Source organism: Diplotaxodon limnothrissa, linkage group LG20 (genome assembly GCF_057381915.1).
Source record: "Diplotaxodon limnothrissa isolate DT_005_m linkage group LG20, D_limnothrissa_male_GT1.1, whole genome shotgun sequence".
Lineage (NCBI taxonomy): Eukaryota > Metazoa > Chordata > Actinopteri > Cichliformes > Cichlidae > Diplotaxodon > Diplotaxodon limnothrissa.
The window spans coordinates 15,353,221-15,368,313 of record NC_140615.1 but is presented as its reverse complement, the minus strand read 5'-3'; the positions used below and the strand labels follow the sequence as shown (position 1 = coordinate 15,368,313).

At 39.2% G+C, this 15,093-nt stretch overlaps 1 protein-coding gene across 4 annotated transcripts in view; it reads left to right on the top strand.

The window, feature by feature from the left end:
• Nucleotides 1-14,181, top strand: part of LOC146610713 (solute carrier family 41 member 3-like) — a 44,150-nt gene extending 29,969 nt beyond the window's left edge. For all 4 annotated transcript variants that reach the window (XM_085344137.1, XM_085344135.1, XM_085344136.1 and 1 more), the window contains 4 exons: nt 847-926; nt 5,477-5,611; nt 6,207-6,355; nt 9,593-14,181. In XM_085344137.1, coding sequence (XP_085200263.1) covers nt 847-926; nt 5,477-5,611; nt 6,207-6,355; nt 9,593-9,766 — 538 coding nt within the window. In that variant the 3' untranslated portion in view covers nt 9,767-14,181. The remainder of the gene's footprint in view (nt 1-846; nt 927-5,476; nt 5,612-6,206; nt 6,356-9,592) is intronic.
• The last annotated feature ends 912 nt before the right edge of the window (nt 14,182-15,093 follow it).

Genomic DNA, 15,093 nt, shown 5'->3' with positions numbered 1-15,093 from the left:
AGAATTCATGACTCAACAATAAAAAAGACGCTTGACAAAAAGTTCCAGGGAGAAAACCACTGCTGACAAACATGAGCACAAAGGCTCATCTCACATTTGCCATAAACCATCTTGATGATCGCTGAGACTTTTGGAAAAATATACGTTTTGGAAAGTTTGAGTCCCGTTACGATTGGCATAAAACTAACAAAGCATTTAATTAAAAAGAACGGTATACCAAGTGTAGTGTGACGGTCTGGGATTGCTTTGCTGCTTCAGGATTCGGATGACTGAAGCAGCAAAGCAATCCCATGATGGAACCATGAATTCTGCTCTCTACCAGAAAATCCCGAAGAAGAATGTCTGGCCATCAGTTTGTGCCCTGAAGCTCAAGGGCACTCAAATTATACAGCAGGACAATGATCTAAAACACACCAGCAACTCCACTTCGGAATGGCTTAAAAGGACAAAATGAAGGTTTTGGAGTGGTCTAGTGACACAAATCCTAAAAGCAAAAGAAGAGAGAGCCAAAATTCCTCCACAACGATGGGAACGAGTCACTGCCAGTTATCACAAATGCTTCCTTGTAGTTCTCACCGCCAATGGTGGCACAGCTGCTTATTAGAATTAGTGGCTGTTACTTTTGTCTGTAGGGCAGGTAGGTTTGGAGAGCTTTTCATTTAAAAACAGCATCTGTGTTGACTGGGGTTACGTTGGTCTAATAACATTGGTTTGATGATGTGAACTCTGTAAGTGTGACAAATATGGACCAAAACTAAGAAATCATGCATCACGCTGTATGTACAGCATATGAGTACATAGGTTGTATTGCTGTGTTGTGATTGCCTTTGTGTTTGTGCTGTCCAGCTTTGGAGGCCTTATACTGGACAAGACAGTGAGTGATCCCAACTTCGAGGGTATGGCTATCTTCACTCCTGTCATTAATGGTAAGCAGGTCTCTAAAATGAAACGGTGCCACATGTAATTACTTGAACATGTCTGTACAAATGCCTGTGCGGTAGTTGATGACAGTGAGTTTCTGTGTGTCAGCCAGCTCAAAGTTGTAGGAAGTTGAGATCTGTGTCACATGGGTATAGTAATAAAATTTGAAAAAGTGCTGCAGTTAAATCAAATGAGCTTAAAATTTAATGTCAAACTCTCATTTGATTTAGAAATAGTGATAGCTGCTCATGTTCGGGTTTGTTGTGCATGAGCACCACAGTAAGCACAGATTTTACAGCACAGTCCACCTCTCGGGGCACGGCTGAAATATTTCATTTTACCAGGATTTGAGTGCATCTAAAATCCCCATCCAAATACTTTGACTTGATCAAAGGATTTTTCTTTATTGATTTCCTTCCAAGAAAACTGTAAACGCTACTATTTTGTGTGTTTAACAGCTCTGACGTCTGACATTAAAAAGCTGTAAACACGGAAGAAAAATATAAATGTGGTCGGTGGATGACCCATCCAGACTGGCTGGATATCAGTGTTCAGTGTTTTTCTACATAATCCTATTTAATTTGAAAACTGAAGCCATATTTCTCATAATATTAAAATCTTGTCTAAACACAGGAAGCAGGACAAGAACTTTGCTGAAGTAAAATTTTGAATTTGGCAACAATTTTGTTTATATTCACCGCCAAAGCACTAAGAACATATTATGTAATACCAATTGGGGGCATTCAGAACAGTCTAAATTACCATGCATGATGACCTCTCCTCAAGTACTTGAGCCTTTTTTTTCCAAGTGGATGTTAATTGCCATTGTGAAATGAACTGAAACCAGCTGCTAGCGGGAAACCAGTCTAAAATCATATGTGATGCTTCGGAAAATGTTCAGCCCTAATGTTAAAGTACACATGATTTGAAGTTAATGGGCTAAAACCTGAAGAACTGCCAAAATGTCCTGTAAATGAAGCCTTAAAACCACTGGAACATTTGAGAAGAACCAACTTTTTCCTTATGCACCAGAGCCGTGATGTAAGGGCATCAAACTGCTTTCGTGCATCTTTTGGAAACTCAATTTCTATGTTTTATTTTGCTTAATCAGAGTTCTTCTTTTACCAAAATATAATCACTTGTACCTAAAATGCAATATTTTGTGATTTAAAAATGGAAAAGAGTGAAGAATAAATCTAGTTTCTCACCTATTTGACCAACTATTGAAAGCGAAGCAGCCAAACAGGGATATGGTTCTAAATTATAGACTGCAGATAAAAGATGGACCTAGCCAGCATGACATCAACTACTGGTTTGTGGACGACTGTTTTAAAGTTTGAAGTTTGGTTTCTTGACTCTAGTTTTTTTTTTATATTTGGAAAAGGGCTTAGCATGTAGGGCTGTGCAATATGAACAAAATCTCATATCCCAATATAAGACATCTGTCGTCCGATAACGATATAAATCACAAAAATGTAACATTTTCTGTAAATTCTGTGAATCTCGGGCAGCTCGACTTGCGGGAAGTGTTTCCAGCTGCGCGTCATGTAGCTGGAATCGAGTGTTTTAACAGATGCATGAAACTATACAATTTTAGACATAAGTTGTAACAGCCGCCGTTTTCTTTGTGAGTATTTATTACACGGCGTGCTGCGGGGAAAAGCCTGTTCTAACGTTTGAGTCTAAGGTTTATTTTTTAGCACCTGGCGGCTCTTTTTTACTTCTCATCCGTAAATAATCTGCTCTTTCAGTTTATTTTGAAAAGTCTCAACAGGATCTTGAGCTTTATTGTGAAAGGTTTATGTGAAACATAAACAAGCAGACACGCGATGGTGTTACCGTCGTTGTTGCTAACCACAACGCATAAAAACAGGCGCTTGTCTGTCCGTAGTGTGGTTATATTAAAAGAGAAAAAGAGAACTTTAAGAAATTAATATAGCCACTACAGTGACCATCAAAACAATGAAAAAATATTACCGTAAACAGTTTATTTTCCGACACCACGAAACAAACGATAGCGTAAAATGAAACGATAGACGTTTTTATATCGTCACCCGATATATATCGTTATATCGAACAGCCCTACTAGCATGCTAGGTCATCAGCTAACCATTTGGGAAGACCTAGCAGGCACTTGGTACCGTATAACTGCCTACAGTATAAATATTGTTTGTTTTATTTCGTTTTTTTATACCTGGCTATAAACATATTATTTCTGCTTTAAAATCAACCATTTTAACATCAGTGTTGGAGCTTGCCATAACTGGACAGGAACTACAGTTTCTTCATTCCCATATTGTTTGACTTAATACTATTATCTTACAATAAAATAAAATAAATGCTCTTTTGATGGGACTACTAGCTTCTACTTAGGTCGTTTACTTTTGAGGATGCTGACTTTATCTACATCACCTTTGCTGTTGTGTCAAATAAGAAGAGAATAAGAAGAACCAACTGTCAGAGTAGCTACAATCACAAACAAAACAGCCACAGACAAAATTTGAAAAGGTCGAGCGTTGCAACAGCAGCTAAGTAGACTTGGCAAACTATTTGTGGTTGATTCGATTGTGCCATTATAATGATGCAAATACATGAGTAATAAGATGCAGCAAGTCAAGCTACTCTTTTAGAGGCAAGCATAAAAAACAAACAAAAATTTAAAAATGAAGCTAAAAACTGCAGTTCATCTAGTGGCCACTTGGTGTTGGTTCCCAAAGCCAATCGGTTCCCATAGTACCCATGTGTCCAACTTACCAGCATTAAAAAGCATCCCAAAAATCATTAGAAAATCTCCTCAGATCAATAAAAAAACAGGATTTACAGTACAGGAATGTCCAGCTTCTGAAATGTATGTTTCTTTAAGATGTTAATACTTGGTTGGGAGCTCCATCACCACAAATTACTGCATAAATGTAGCGTGGCACGGAGGCAGTCAGCATGTGGAACTGCTGAGGTGTTATTTTGACAGCAGCCTTCAGCTCTGCCTGCGTGTTTTTCATCTTCCTCTTCACAATACCTTCAAGATTCTTTTAGAGTTTAGGTGAGGTGAGTTGGCAGGACAGTAATAACATGGTCAGTGAACCATTTGGTAGCAGTTTTAACACTGTTCATCCTCTCCTGGAGGATGTGAATGATCGTCATCCGGGTAACCATTAAATCAGAAGTTTGCCAAATGATTGCGTCTGTATGTGCTAAACAAGGGTGAGAGATGTAAGGTGTTTATGCTGTTTGAATAGTAATTTATTGACATACTTAAATCTGAGATACTAGATTCCTGCTTTTCATGAGCTATTAAAAGAAAAAGGTGAAATATTTCTGTTTATGTGCACTGAATCTGTAAAATATACATTTTTTGAGACGCAGTAGTACAGTGTGTACCATAAACCTGTCAAATAAACATAAGGACGAGCAGAGAGATCGTCACACTGTGCTTATAGAGACCTGATCGTCATCTTTAATGTGTGTCAAACTTGTGCCTTAATGAAAACTGCATCATGACATAGAGAAGAGGAAGCAAAAAAGAAGCAGCCCTAAGGCCGAGTGGTTTGGCTGTGAGGTGATGCGTGCAGAGAGCCGATGAGTATAGGAGAGAAGTCAATGTAAACCACTAATGATGCACAGCCAGTGTGCTGGCACAGCTCATAGGGCCTTGAATAACCACAGATCCTCCCTGTCACTGTTTCTCATTTTGATTCTGCCCATCCTCTGGCTGTTTCATAATTCGTACGCTCTTTGCGCCACGCTTATAATTTCTAAATTTCCCATCTGGTTTAAATTTCCTATTCTGGCTTGCAAAATATAACCAGCATTATGTTTTCCTCACAAAACACCCCTCTCCCTATCCTAATGGCAACTGTGCCTCTCTTTTTTTTTTGTTTGGTTTTGTTTTTTGTGGGGCTAAGTACTTGGAAGGGTGCTTGACATAACCGAGTTGTCACAGATATCACTGTCAACACCAGATGAAAATGGACTGTGAAAAGCAGCGGGATCTGCAAAAGCTGTCCTTGATTGTGTCGAAATGCGACTTTGAAGAGGCGAACAAATTCATTTCACCCAGCATCTTATCTTCCAGTTTGATTGTGTAACCCACCTGGAGCACATTAGAAATCAGAAAATGGCTCATCAAACAGTTCATGCTCAACCAGTATTGACACAATATTTATGCCAGAATTTGTCCCATTCTGATTTTTACCGACAGTTTTATTTGTGTGGCGTTCCACGTGCATGTGCGACTAGTCTCCACACTTTGCAGTGCTCTTTTGTACTCATCTCTCTTATGTTTCAGTTACTGTGACTCGAGTGGTCAGGCTTTAGCGTTGCTCTGGCTCGCGTCTCTCTGCAGACCCTGTCCGGATCACAGCTGTGCCAAGAGTGTGTCATTATTTGGCCTAATTTGTGTGCCGGCAGCAATAAATGAGATTAAGCGTCACTAAAGCTGTGTTTACTGTTCTTTGTGGGAGAGAACTTTGGTAACCACCCTGTAGTTTCTCTTGCTTTGTTTACATCATCTTTGACTCAGCTCGTTCATCCTCTTGCCTTCTCTTCCCATGCATAGGAGTGGGTGGCAACTTGGTAGCCATCCAGGCCAGCAGGATCTCTACCTATCTGCACTTTTGGAGCATCCCAGGGGTGCTACCCTACAAGATGAGGCAGCACTGGCCCAATCCCTGCATCACCTTCTTCTCCTCAGGTAATGCTGCCATGCGGTGGAAGCTCTCTAAACCAGAAATTTAAACGATTTAAGGAAACTGACTTTAAATGTCCTAACAGGCATTGGTAAAAAACAAATTCTACTAATGAGGGGCTGGAATCAAGCATTCTAGACACAGAATCAGCCCACCCCAACCTGCCTGAACCCCAGGAAGAGCCAGCCTCTTCACGAAATCCAAACCCAAGAGCTACAGCCCCAGGGCCACCCAACAGGCCCCGCCACACCATAGTTTTAAACTCACTGTCTCACCACCATCATCGTCATTTTCAGCCAGAGACAAACGGCCAGCTCGTGTGAATGTGGGGCTTGATCTATTAGCTGACTGCAAATAAGACTTCCAAATATGCTGATGTCAATCAGAGTCTGCAGAATGTGTAAAAAGTCAGCTGTTGATGTCAGATTAACTATAAGTGGTGACAATATTGACAATGTGGAGCTTGTAAAATAACTCATATTATGTTACATCATACAATCACAGTAAAGTTTAGACTAGAAGTTGGAGTCAAAAGATTGGTGATACAGATCAGTGGTTGATAACAAAAGGCACTATTTTCTTACATTTTCTGTCTCCCAGGGGTCAACTCAAAGTCAGCACGGGTGCTGTTGATGCTCGTTATACCCGGTCACCTGGTCTTCCTTTACGCCATCTCTCTGCTACAAGGAGAGGAGGCACCTATCACCATAGCCTTCACTGTCTGCTACCTGTGTGCTGCTCTGATACAGGTACACTGATTCAGCCCCATGCCACATACACTGTAAGAAATCATTTGGGTTTTCCTGTTGATGGTAGCCAAGACTGAGCGGTTTCTCATGAACTCGTTGGCTCTCAGCTGACCCTCAAGTTTCCAATGACAGTCTGACAGAGACTGTGAAAACCAGTCATCAGAAGGTACATTATAGACTTAGACTTTGTACAGTCTGATCAAAATGGCCGCAACCACCTGTTACCAAAGTGTGAAATGACCTGTACCAGGTGTGTGTTTGAGCAGCTCACTGGGATAAAGAGTTGCTCCAGGATAGAGCAGAAAGTCCAGCGCAATCCCCAGCATAACATCATCTATCTTGTGTTTGGAAAGTCTGTGTTACTGAACAGAATTCTGTGTTTTGTCCTTTGATACCAAGTCAATAATAGTTTGGCACTCTCGGTAATCTCCTGGAGGTTCCAGATGTCAGATTTCCTAACAGCCCAAGCCCAGAAAAGTTGATTCCATTTCTAGGAAGCTTCATAGGACACTGCCACGGATCACAGATTTTTCAGCTGATAATCAAATACTTAATACAATCAATATAGACCATGTAACCATTTAACCATCACTTTTAGATATACATTCTAATCATCTGCTCCAACTATTCATCCACTAGGTTTTATTTTTTCCTCTCCAACAGCTGTTTGTTCTTTCTTTCTTTTTTATAAACAACTGTTAGAAAGCTGTTTACTTTTAGTTGTTTTAAACCACTTATCTTATTTATTTAAAGTCAGCTCTACTTCTACCACTTTAGGCATTAGTCACACCGGCCTAGAGACCGGTTGAAAACCCCGTCGCTCCCTCAGGTTGGTTTCAGGGGAAAATGCACGTTCTCCCACTGACTGGTGCGTGATCACCTGAGGTTGCTGGTTCAAATCTGTCTCAGAGAGTGTGGTGCACCAAAAATGTCCTGTTGCTTACTTTGGTCACTAGCACTAGCACGCTTGTAAATGCCGCACATGTTTAGATGCCAGACAGTTGGTAACTAATCACAGAATGATACTGAAACTTAAAGTGTGCCACAAACTGGAAACAGAGAGCATTCACTATCAAAGTTAGAGCTGCGTCTTACAGTTTTTTCTGAATGCTTAAACCCTAACTGTGATTCCTGTAGCACAATCTCTAAAACTATTCAGACTTATAGCAAAACCACTCACTGAGTTTGCAAAACTAAAAGCACAAAAACTGCTTTGCACTCAGTTTGCAATTTTGTAACACACACTTTGCAAAACTGTAGGCACAATTCACTGCACATCACTCAATTACCAAATTTCCAACACACTCCTAGCAAAAGCATACACATGTATGGCTATCATTAACACTAATTTGCCAACTGTCTGGCACACTTTCACATGTGAAAACTTTTTTAGATAATTAGTTCACTTTGCAATCAGCCTAAGCACTATAATCCAGGTAAGCTGTGTGTGCGGAGTACAATGGAGGGAGCAGAAAGAGTGAGAAGTAGAGGAGGCCGAGGAAGAGGACGTGGAGGTGAAGAAGTAGGATGAAGAGGACGACAAGGACAAGGAGGAGCAAGAGGAAGACGAGGAGGGGGGAGAGGAAGATGAGGAGGGGGGAGAGGAAGGGTAGGAAGAGTAAGAAATAGAATTGCTGATGACATCAGAGCTACAATAGTGGACCATGTAATCAACCGTGGAATGACCCTGAGGGTAGCTGGCCAACGGGTCCAGCCTAACTCGAGCCGCTACACTGTAGCAAGTACCATAAGGACATCTTGAAATGAGAATCACTTTGCACAAAGATTTGTAGCACTGCCATATGCCAGTGAGAAACACACCAACACCATTGATGTAAAAATACTGAAATTGTTACTTTACAGAATTGCTAGATGACCAGATGCTGGGGGCAGAGGAAGCATGTTCACTGCAGACCAAGTAACCCATATAGTCATTATGGTGATTGCAAATAATCCTATACTTGGAAATAAACACTTGTGTTTGTTTTGATGTGTTTGAATAAACACCAGTACTTGAAGTTTGGATCCCTCTATGCTTATGGATCTATGACAGAAGTATGAGCTCAAACTGACATAGCCTACCTTGTGCACAGAGAAAGCAAAAGCCAGATGTGTTTTGTATTCATACCATCAGTGTGCAGTTGGCGCATTGTGTGCTTAGTAGATGATGGCTTGTGTGTACTGTTTGATATGGAAACACCATTTTTACGAAGGTGTGAAGAGTTAATCTAGCTGTGTTTGCTTTTGCAAGAGAACTACAATGTTTTGATTATTGGGTGACAGGTTTTCTTATTTGTGTGAAGAGTTTTGCAAAATTAGCCAATAGTTACAAAAAATGTGCTTAAGCAATCAGAAAAAACTGTAAGCTGCATCTGAACTAGAAGCAAAGCGCCAAACAGAGACCACAGATGGAGAATGACATTGGGCAACTAAAAGGAACTACGCATGACATAAGCGTTAGTGATGGGAAGTGATCAGGACCTGGGATACACTTTTCACAAGTTCCAGGGAAGCACTGATTGGCATATAACTTGATAGTAAATGGTTTAGAGGACCACCTAGGCAACTGGATCACTAACTGATTATTCAGTTACTTTCTGTTCCAGCAGTTGATGATGTGCAGTTAAAAATCTCATTTAATTACCTCAAACCATTTTTTTTTGTCCAACAGCTTGAGCTAACATTTAATACTTGAACCATTGTTTATTCTCTTAATCTTAATAATGTTACAGTTACTATTTAAATCATTTGCTTTACTATTCGCTGACATTTCCTCATTTCAACCATTGTTTTAGGGACAGATTTAACCATACTTTAACTATTAGCCATTTTTACAACTTTCCCTTAACCTTTAGAAAAGTCTAAGAAAAGCCTCTGGACTTCTTTAAATTCTTCAAGAAGCTTTTCTTTCCAAGCTCCTTAGACTGACCTGGATGACTGAGAACCTTCACAGACAACCTTTAGAAAACTATTCAAATTCCCCATCATTTTATTTTCAGTTGCTAAATATTACTATACTGTTACAACAGGTCTTTCAGTTTCGACAGTTGGGCCATTACATTCACCAACTTCATTCCTTTAGCCATACTTTCAACCGCCCATCTTTTCCTTTTAGCTGTTTAAATCATGTATATCATTAGATTATTTGTCCATTACTGGCAGCTAATAGTTAGAAAAGAAGCTAACTTTACAAGTACTCATTTTGACACTCACAGCCCAGTTGTCTTCTCTCTTCAGGTGGCTATCCTCCTTTATGTTGCTGACCTAATTGTCCGTTTGATGTGGAGACGGAGTCTGGACCCTGACAACTTCTCCATCCCGTACCTGACTGCCCTGGGAGACCTGCTCGGCACTGGTTTCCTGGCTCTCTGTTTCCGCTGCGTGTCAGTGGTTCAAAGCCTGGGTCTATAAACTGATTTTTTTTTCCATTAAGAACTGAACTCTTAGCCTGCCACCATCGTATTGAACCCGATTTTTGTTACATTAACAAAAATGCTTTTGATTGGACAATAAAGCATTTTTGGATCTTTCCCACTGCGCCTGAGAAATCCGTATTTGTCACAATTCAAACCTTTACACTGATGGGAGGTACAGCACTGGTGACATCCACCCATTTACATCCATTCATCTGGATAGGTTATTCTGCTTGGACACATCCACTTTAAGCCTAGCAACCAATCAATCTTTTTTTTTTTTTTGCCTAGCCAAAATGATGTCCTTCATTTTGAATTAATGTTGACTATGATTCCTCTGTTTCTTGGTCCTTATGTGGTTACCCTGCGTGGAATATGTAGCAACTTATCATAGTGGCATGACAGCAAGGTTTTGTTTTGTCTTTTTAAATCTAAGGGATAGAACAGACTTAAAGCAGCCCGTCTTTGGGTGCACTGCACTATGCATTGATTTTGGAGGATGGAGAAGATGATATATGTCACCGTATAAATGACATATGTCATACACTAACTCAGCAGTCCCCAACCCCCGGGCCACCGACTGGAATCGTTCGGTACGGGCCACGTGAGTTGAGGCTCAGGTGTGAAATGTATCGTTAACTCAGTGTCCCTGGGTCTTTTCCCATGTTTTAATTGTGAGACTTATTTTCAAAGAAATATTTATGCGTTACCATAGCGACCAGAGAGCATTAAGGGGCAGAGAAGAGGATGTTACTCTCAATGTTGTTGGCCCATTTCAGAAGGATGCTGCTAATAAAGTTACACAATTACACAGTGAATTCGCGTTTATTATTATACTTACAAAATACCACGGTTTTTGTCTTGGTCATATTATTTTATTTTGTTGTATTTATCCGCGACACCTTAAAGGCCGATCCGTGAAAACCTTGTCTGACACTAAACGGGTCCGTGGCACCAAAAAGGTTGGGGACTGCTGCACTAACTGGAATATAAAATAATGGGGAATGTTCTCATGATAATCTTCTTATCTCTATCATAATCCACAGAATGTACTTTATAAGGATTCTAACAATCAAAATAGACACCAGTCTTTGTGCAGATTTATAATGTTGAGATACTGAGACAGATGGACGGACAGAAATAATAACTGTTAAATGTTTGACATCTGTAAATCCTTTTTTTCTCTTGTCCACGATGCACAGCGCTCTCCTGAATATCTAATGTTCAGATTATGTAGAGCTTCTTGTTGGACATTCACTAGATAAATGTACAGTATCATTAGCGTGCACATTAGGTCAATAAGCTAATGATTACGAGAAAGGAGATTGTTGTTCAGATTTCACATCATACTAGAAATTGTTAAAAATGTGTTTCTAAACACTGAAGTGTGAAAATGTGTGTGCACCTCTCACCTTGTGCGTCACGATCTCAATGTTCAGAAAGCGTTCTGCAATATTTTGATAGTTGTGAACTTTGTGCTGCCACTTGATGATTTTAAAAAAACCAGACAGCTGCCTCTGGAATTCTCTCACTACTTGATATTACATCCCTTTAATGGAGGGTCAACAAAGCCTTACTATTCATAGTGATTTTTTTCAGAACCAGAAGACCTCATCATTACAGCAGTGAGTGCATACTTATTTTGTCTGTTATGGAAAGTCTTTGCACATATTGGACTTTAAGGTTTTAGCTCAGCTCTTGACCAAATCCAAAACTTACCTTTAACCCCAGTTCTTGGTCATAGTCTGTCTTGATATCCTTGATTTTCTTTGTCTTGTCTTAAAACCCCAAAATAGCAGAGTTCAGAAATATCCCACTCTTGTGGACACGTTTAATCCACGCTGGTATAATTTGCATCTGGTGTCACATTCTGCCTGTGTTCACTGTGCCCTTTTTTAATTCACGTAACAGTTAAATTCATGTTTAAGCTGCTTTATATTCAGACTTTGCACATTCAAATGTTCAATAAAACATAAAAGATAGAATCGGTAAAAGTTCATGACAGCATTTGGGTGACTAAATCAGACTGGCCCAAACTATGTCCTTGTCTTTCTGTTTGAGTTTACATGATGTTTCAAAATAACACTGAAACACGAATGTGTGTGTACATGCACTCATTAAACACAAGGAGAGTTTCTCATTTTTCACGTGCATGCACTTTTCGAGTAAACCTCAGACATAAATGTGTTTCTGTCAACAACCTGTCTTCTCAGTGAACATTTATGTGAGGTACTGCAGTGTTAATAGGTCTTTGCTAAAAGCTTTTATTGTAACACTGTTAAGCACTAGGTGCATAAGAACAATAGACGTGTACTACTTGAATTCCAGGTTAGTCATCTGAGATTAGTGTATTAACTGTGATACTGTGAGATTTTAGACCACAGCTAAGATTGTGTTGTACCAGCACACAAGTGAGTCGTAACCAGTGTGGGTGAAGGGGCTGGATGATATAATTTAAAATTTGTCATTCGCATAACGATTAAGGTTAATATGACAGTTTTAGGAAATTAGTTCTTTAGACTATTATGTTTGTTTGACTGTGGATTGTCTGCTGTTTGAATTTTTGACAGTGATCCAAATTAGACGCACATTTAATTTAAAACTGTTAAAAGGAAAAGTTTAGTGTTTTAATAAATTATTATTTTCAACTGCCATTTCTAAAAATGTAAAAGAGTAAAATATTTGGATAAGAAGGCCAATAAATGGATGTTGCTGGTAAAGCCAGAGTTGTTGTAGTAGTCCCCCCGCTTCATTCATGTTCACATGGACGACATATAAAATGATGTTCTTGTAGTCTACCGTAGGTGGCGTGATGTCTGCCAGGTTATAACAAATTAGAGGGTATTTGCATTGGGCCTCACTTGAGGGTCACCCTGTAACTACAAAATGCTCTGATCCAAAGTGGAGTCTCGCATACCTGCAGACCACTACACCAAATGGTTTAAAGAGAACAATCACAGATAAAAACATGGGAACATTACTTGAGCATTTAATTTGGTAATTTTATAAACATGGACCCAAGTTCTAGTGATGGCGATAACTTGTTCACAGTGCTGCCTTTTATCCCAGTTAAATGCTTAAACTGTAAAATGGAAAAAAATAACTATTTATCTATGTCAAAGGCAATCACCGTAATATGAATTTTAAATAGTGAAACACTCTGTACCTTAAAACTAGCATAACTTTATGCTTGTATAGCTCCCTATTGAGCTATACTTATATGTATAGCTCAATAGAGCTATATGTGTAAGGTATAGAATAAGTTTAACTGGCTTAGGTAAGCTAGCACCTGCTAATTACAGCTAAACCTTTAAAGTGAAGCAATGGTAGCAGTTTAGCTAATTGTTAAAGATAGCTAAATACTTGTTTGCTTTAAACTTTAGAGTGATAACTATTTATCTTAGCACTAACATAACCTAAGGACCTAGTCACACAGTCTGCAACCATCTGGCAACAACCAAACATGTATTCTCTGATCAGTTGTGAATTGCTGTGAGAAGTCACTGTGAGGTTGCTTGCTCAGCTCATTTCATACGGGCCTAGAGACCAGGGCAGCGTGCATTCGACTGGCAACTGGTTTCTCTGTATTGTGTGCAGTCACTAGCATGAAAATGATTGCAGAAAGATATATGGTACTGCACCAAAAACCTCCTTGAAATTGCTTTAGTCACGAGCAGATTGCTGCGGTCTTCAGCAAATTGTCCAGAAGATGCTGACTTTTAAAAACTATTCGACAGGTGGTAGTGAAACTGGGAAGACAGGGTTGTCCACTAGTCTCTAGGCTTGTGTGAGTGAGGCCTAAAAATCTACAAGTTATAAACAATGAAAACGAACATTAACTGCTAATATAATATACCTGCTAGCTATTAGCTCAACTTAGCTCACTGCTAAATGGCTTTTAATTGAGAGTGGTCAGTCTTTGCATCTAGCTTTTTGCAAGAAAGCAAACCTGTATTTTATTCATTTCTTTTTTAGTGTATCATCCAGCCCTATTGGACAGTATGGAGTGCAACTGGAACAAAAACATCTGACTGCAAACTTGCACTGTGTTTTATTAGTAGTCTGAAGTTGCCTTGAAAGCAAAAATGTCAACCATGTTGTAACTAAAATCTCGTCTACAAGCATCTCAATGTTAAAAAAACCAAAACAATCTGTATTTAAATGTTGCAACAGTTCTTTGTCTTTTCCTTTACCTTTGTCAGAGCTTGTACTGTACTTCAGTGTTGACACTGCCACGTTATGACGTTAGGGCCTTTTTAAAGCGCCTTTATTTTCTAATCTTGCTGTGTTCAGTTCTTCAAGCTTCCATACCTACACTGTGCTGTCTTATGTGTCTGGAGATTAAAGCAAAATTGTTGGTGAGTGTTAATGTGACTTTGTGGCTATGAACAGTTCTATTTTAATAAAAAACTAACAGACTAATTTCCGATTGTCTGTGGCATTATCATACAAATAAGAAAAAAAAAAAGTCCTGCTACTCCAGCATGTGTATGGTTTTTAAAGTTTGGGGCAGTTTTACTATTCCTACTGCTGAAAGTGTAAAGAATGCACGAACAGTGATTTTTGCACGAGTTGCAAAAAAACCACACAAAATATAGTTTCTGCACAGCTGTGTTCAAATGGCGTTCAACTATAGGACAACTGTCATAATAATAAAGCAGACACACACAGCGCTGTCATTGTGGGTTTATATTTTTTTTAAAACTTCAAGGTAACCAGTCATTCACTATCACATCAGCAAGTGCACTTCAGTTATCAGATTCACAGCTTGGTGTCACAAGTGCATGAGAGATTCTTTCAGATTGTGCTCTGTTTGCCGTTTCACAATGACTCACCATGACAAAGATCTGACTCAAAGAACATTTCTACAGAAAATGGTTTTCTTTGGCTAGCTGTGTCCCACACAGCAGCGTCAGGGCATCTGAGATGAAAACTTAGCAGATTCTAAATTAAAAGGTGAAACATACATTTTGTGCAGTAGATCATAAAACAGAAGAAAAAAAATAAAGTGTGTAATCAGGTTTTGCCAAGTTGCAGCTTCTTACAAATTACGACTTAAATTACAAACTGCTATGCAGGAAAGCATTGGAAAGGAACACCCTGTAATCCATGGCTGGAATAGAAAAATAAAATATGGCACAAAATTAAGGCTTGAATAAAGACAACTTTTAACACGTACTAATATTGCACTTTTCAAAGCGTAATTACAGGAAAATAATAAAGGTTGGCACGTGTCTGACTAAATTAAACATACTTTATAAAAGAAACAGAAGGATGTGCAGATAAGAATAAACAGCCAAAGCTTCAGTGTACACTGAGCAAACT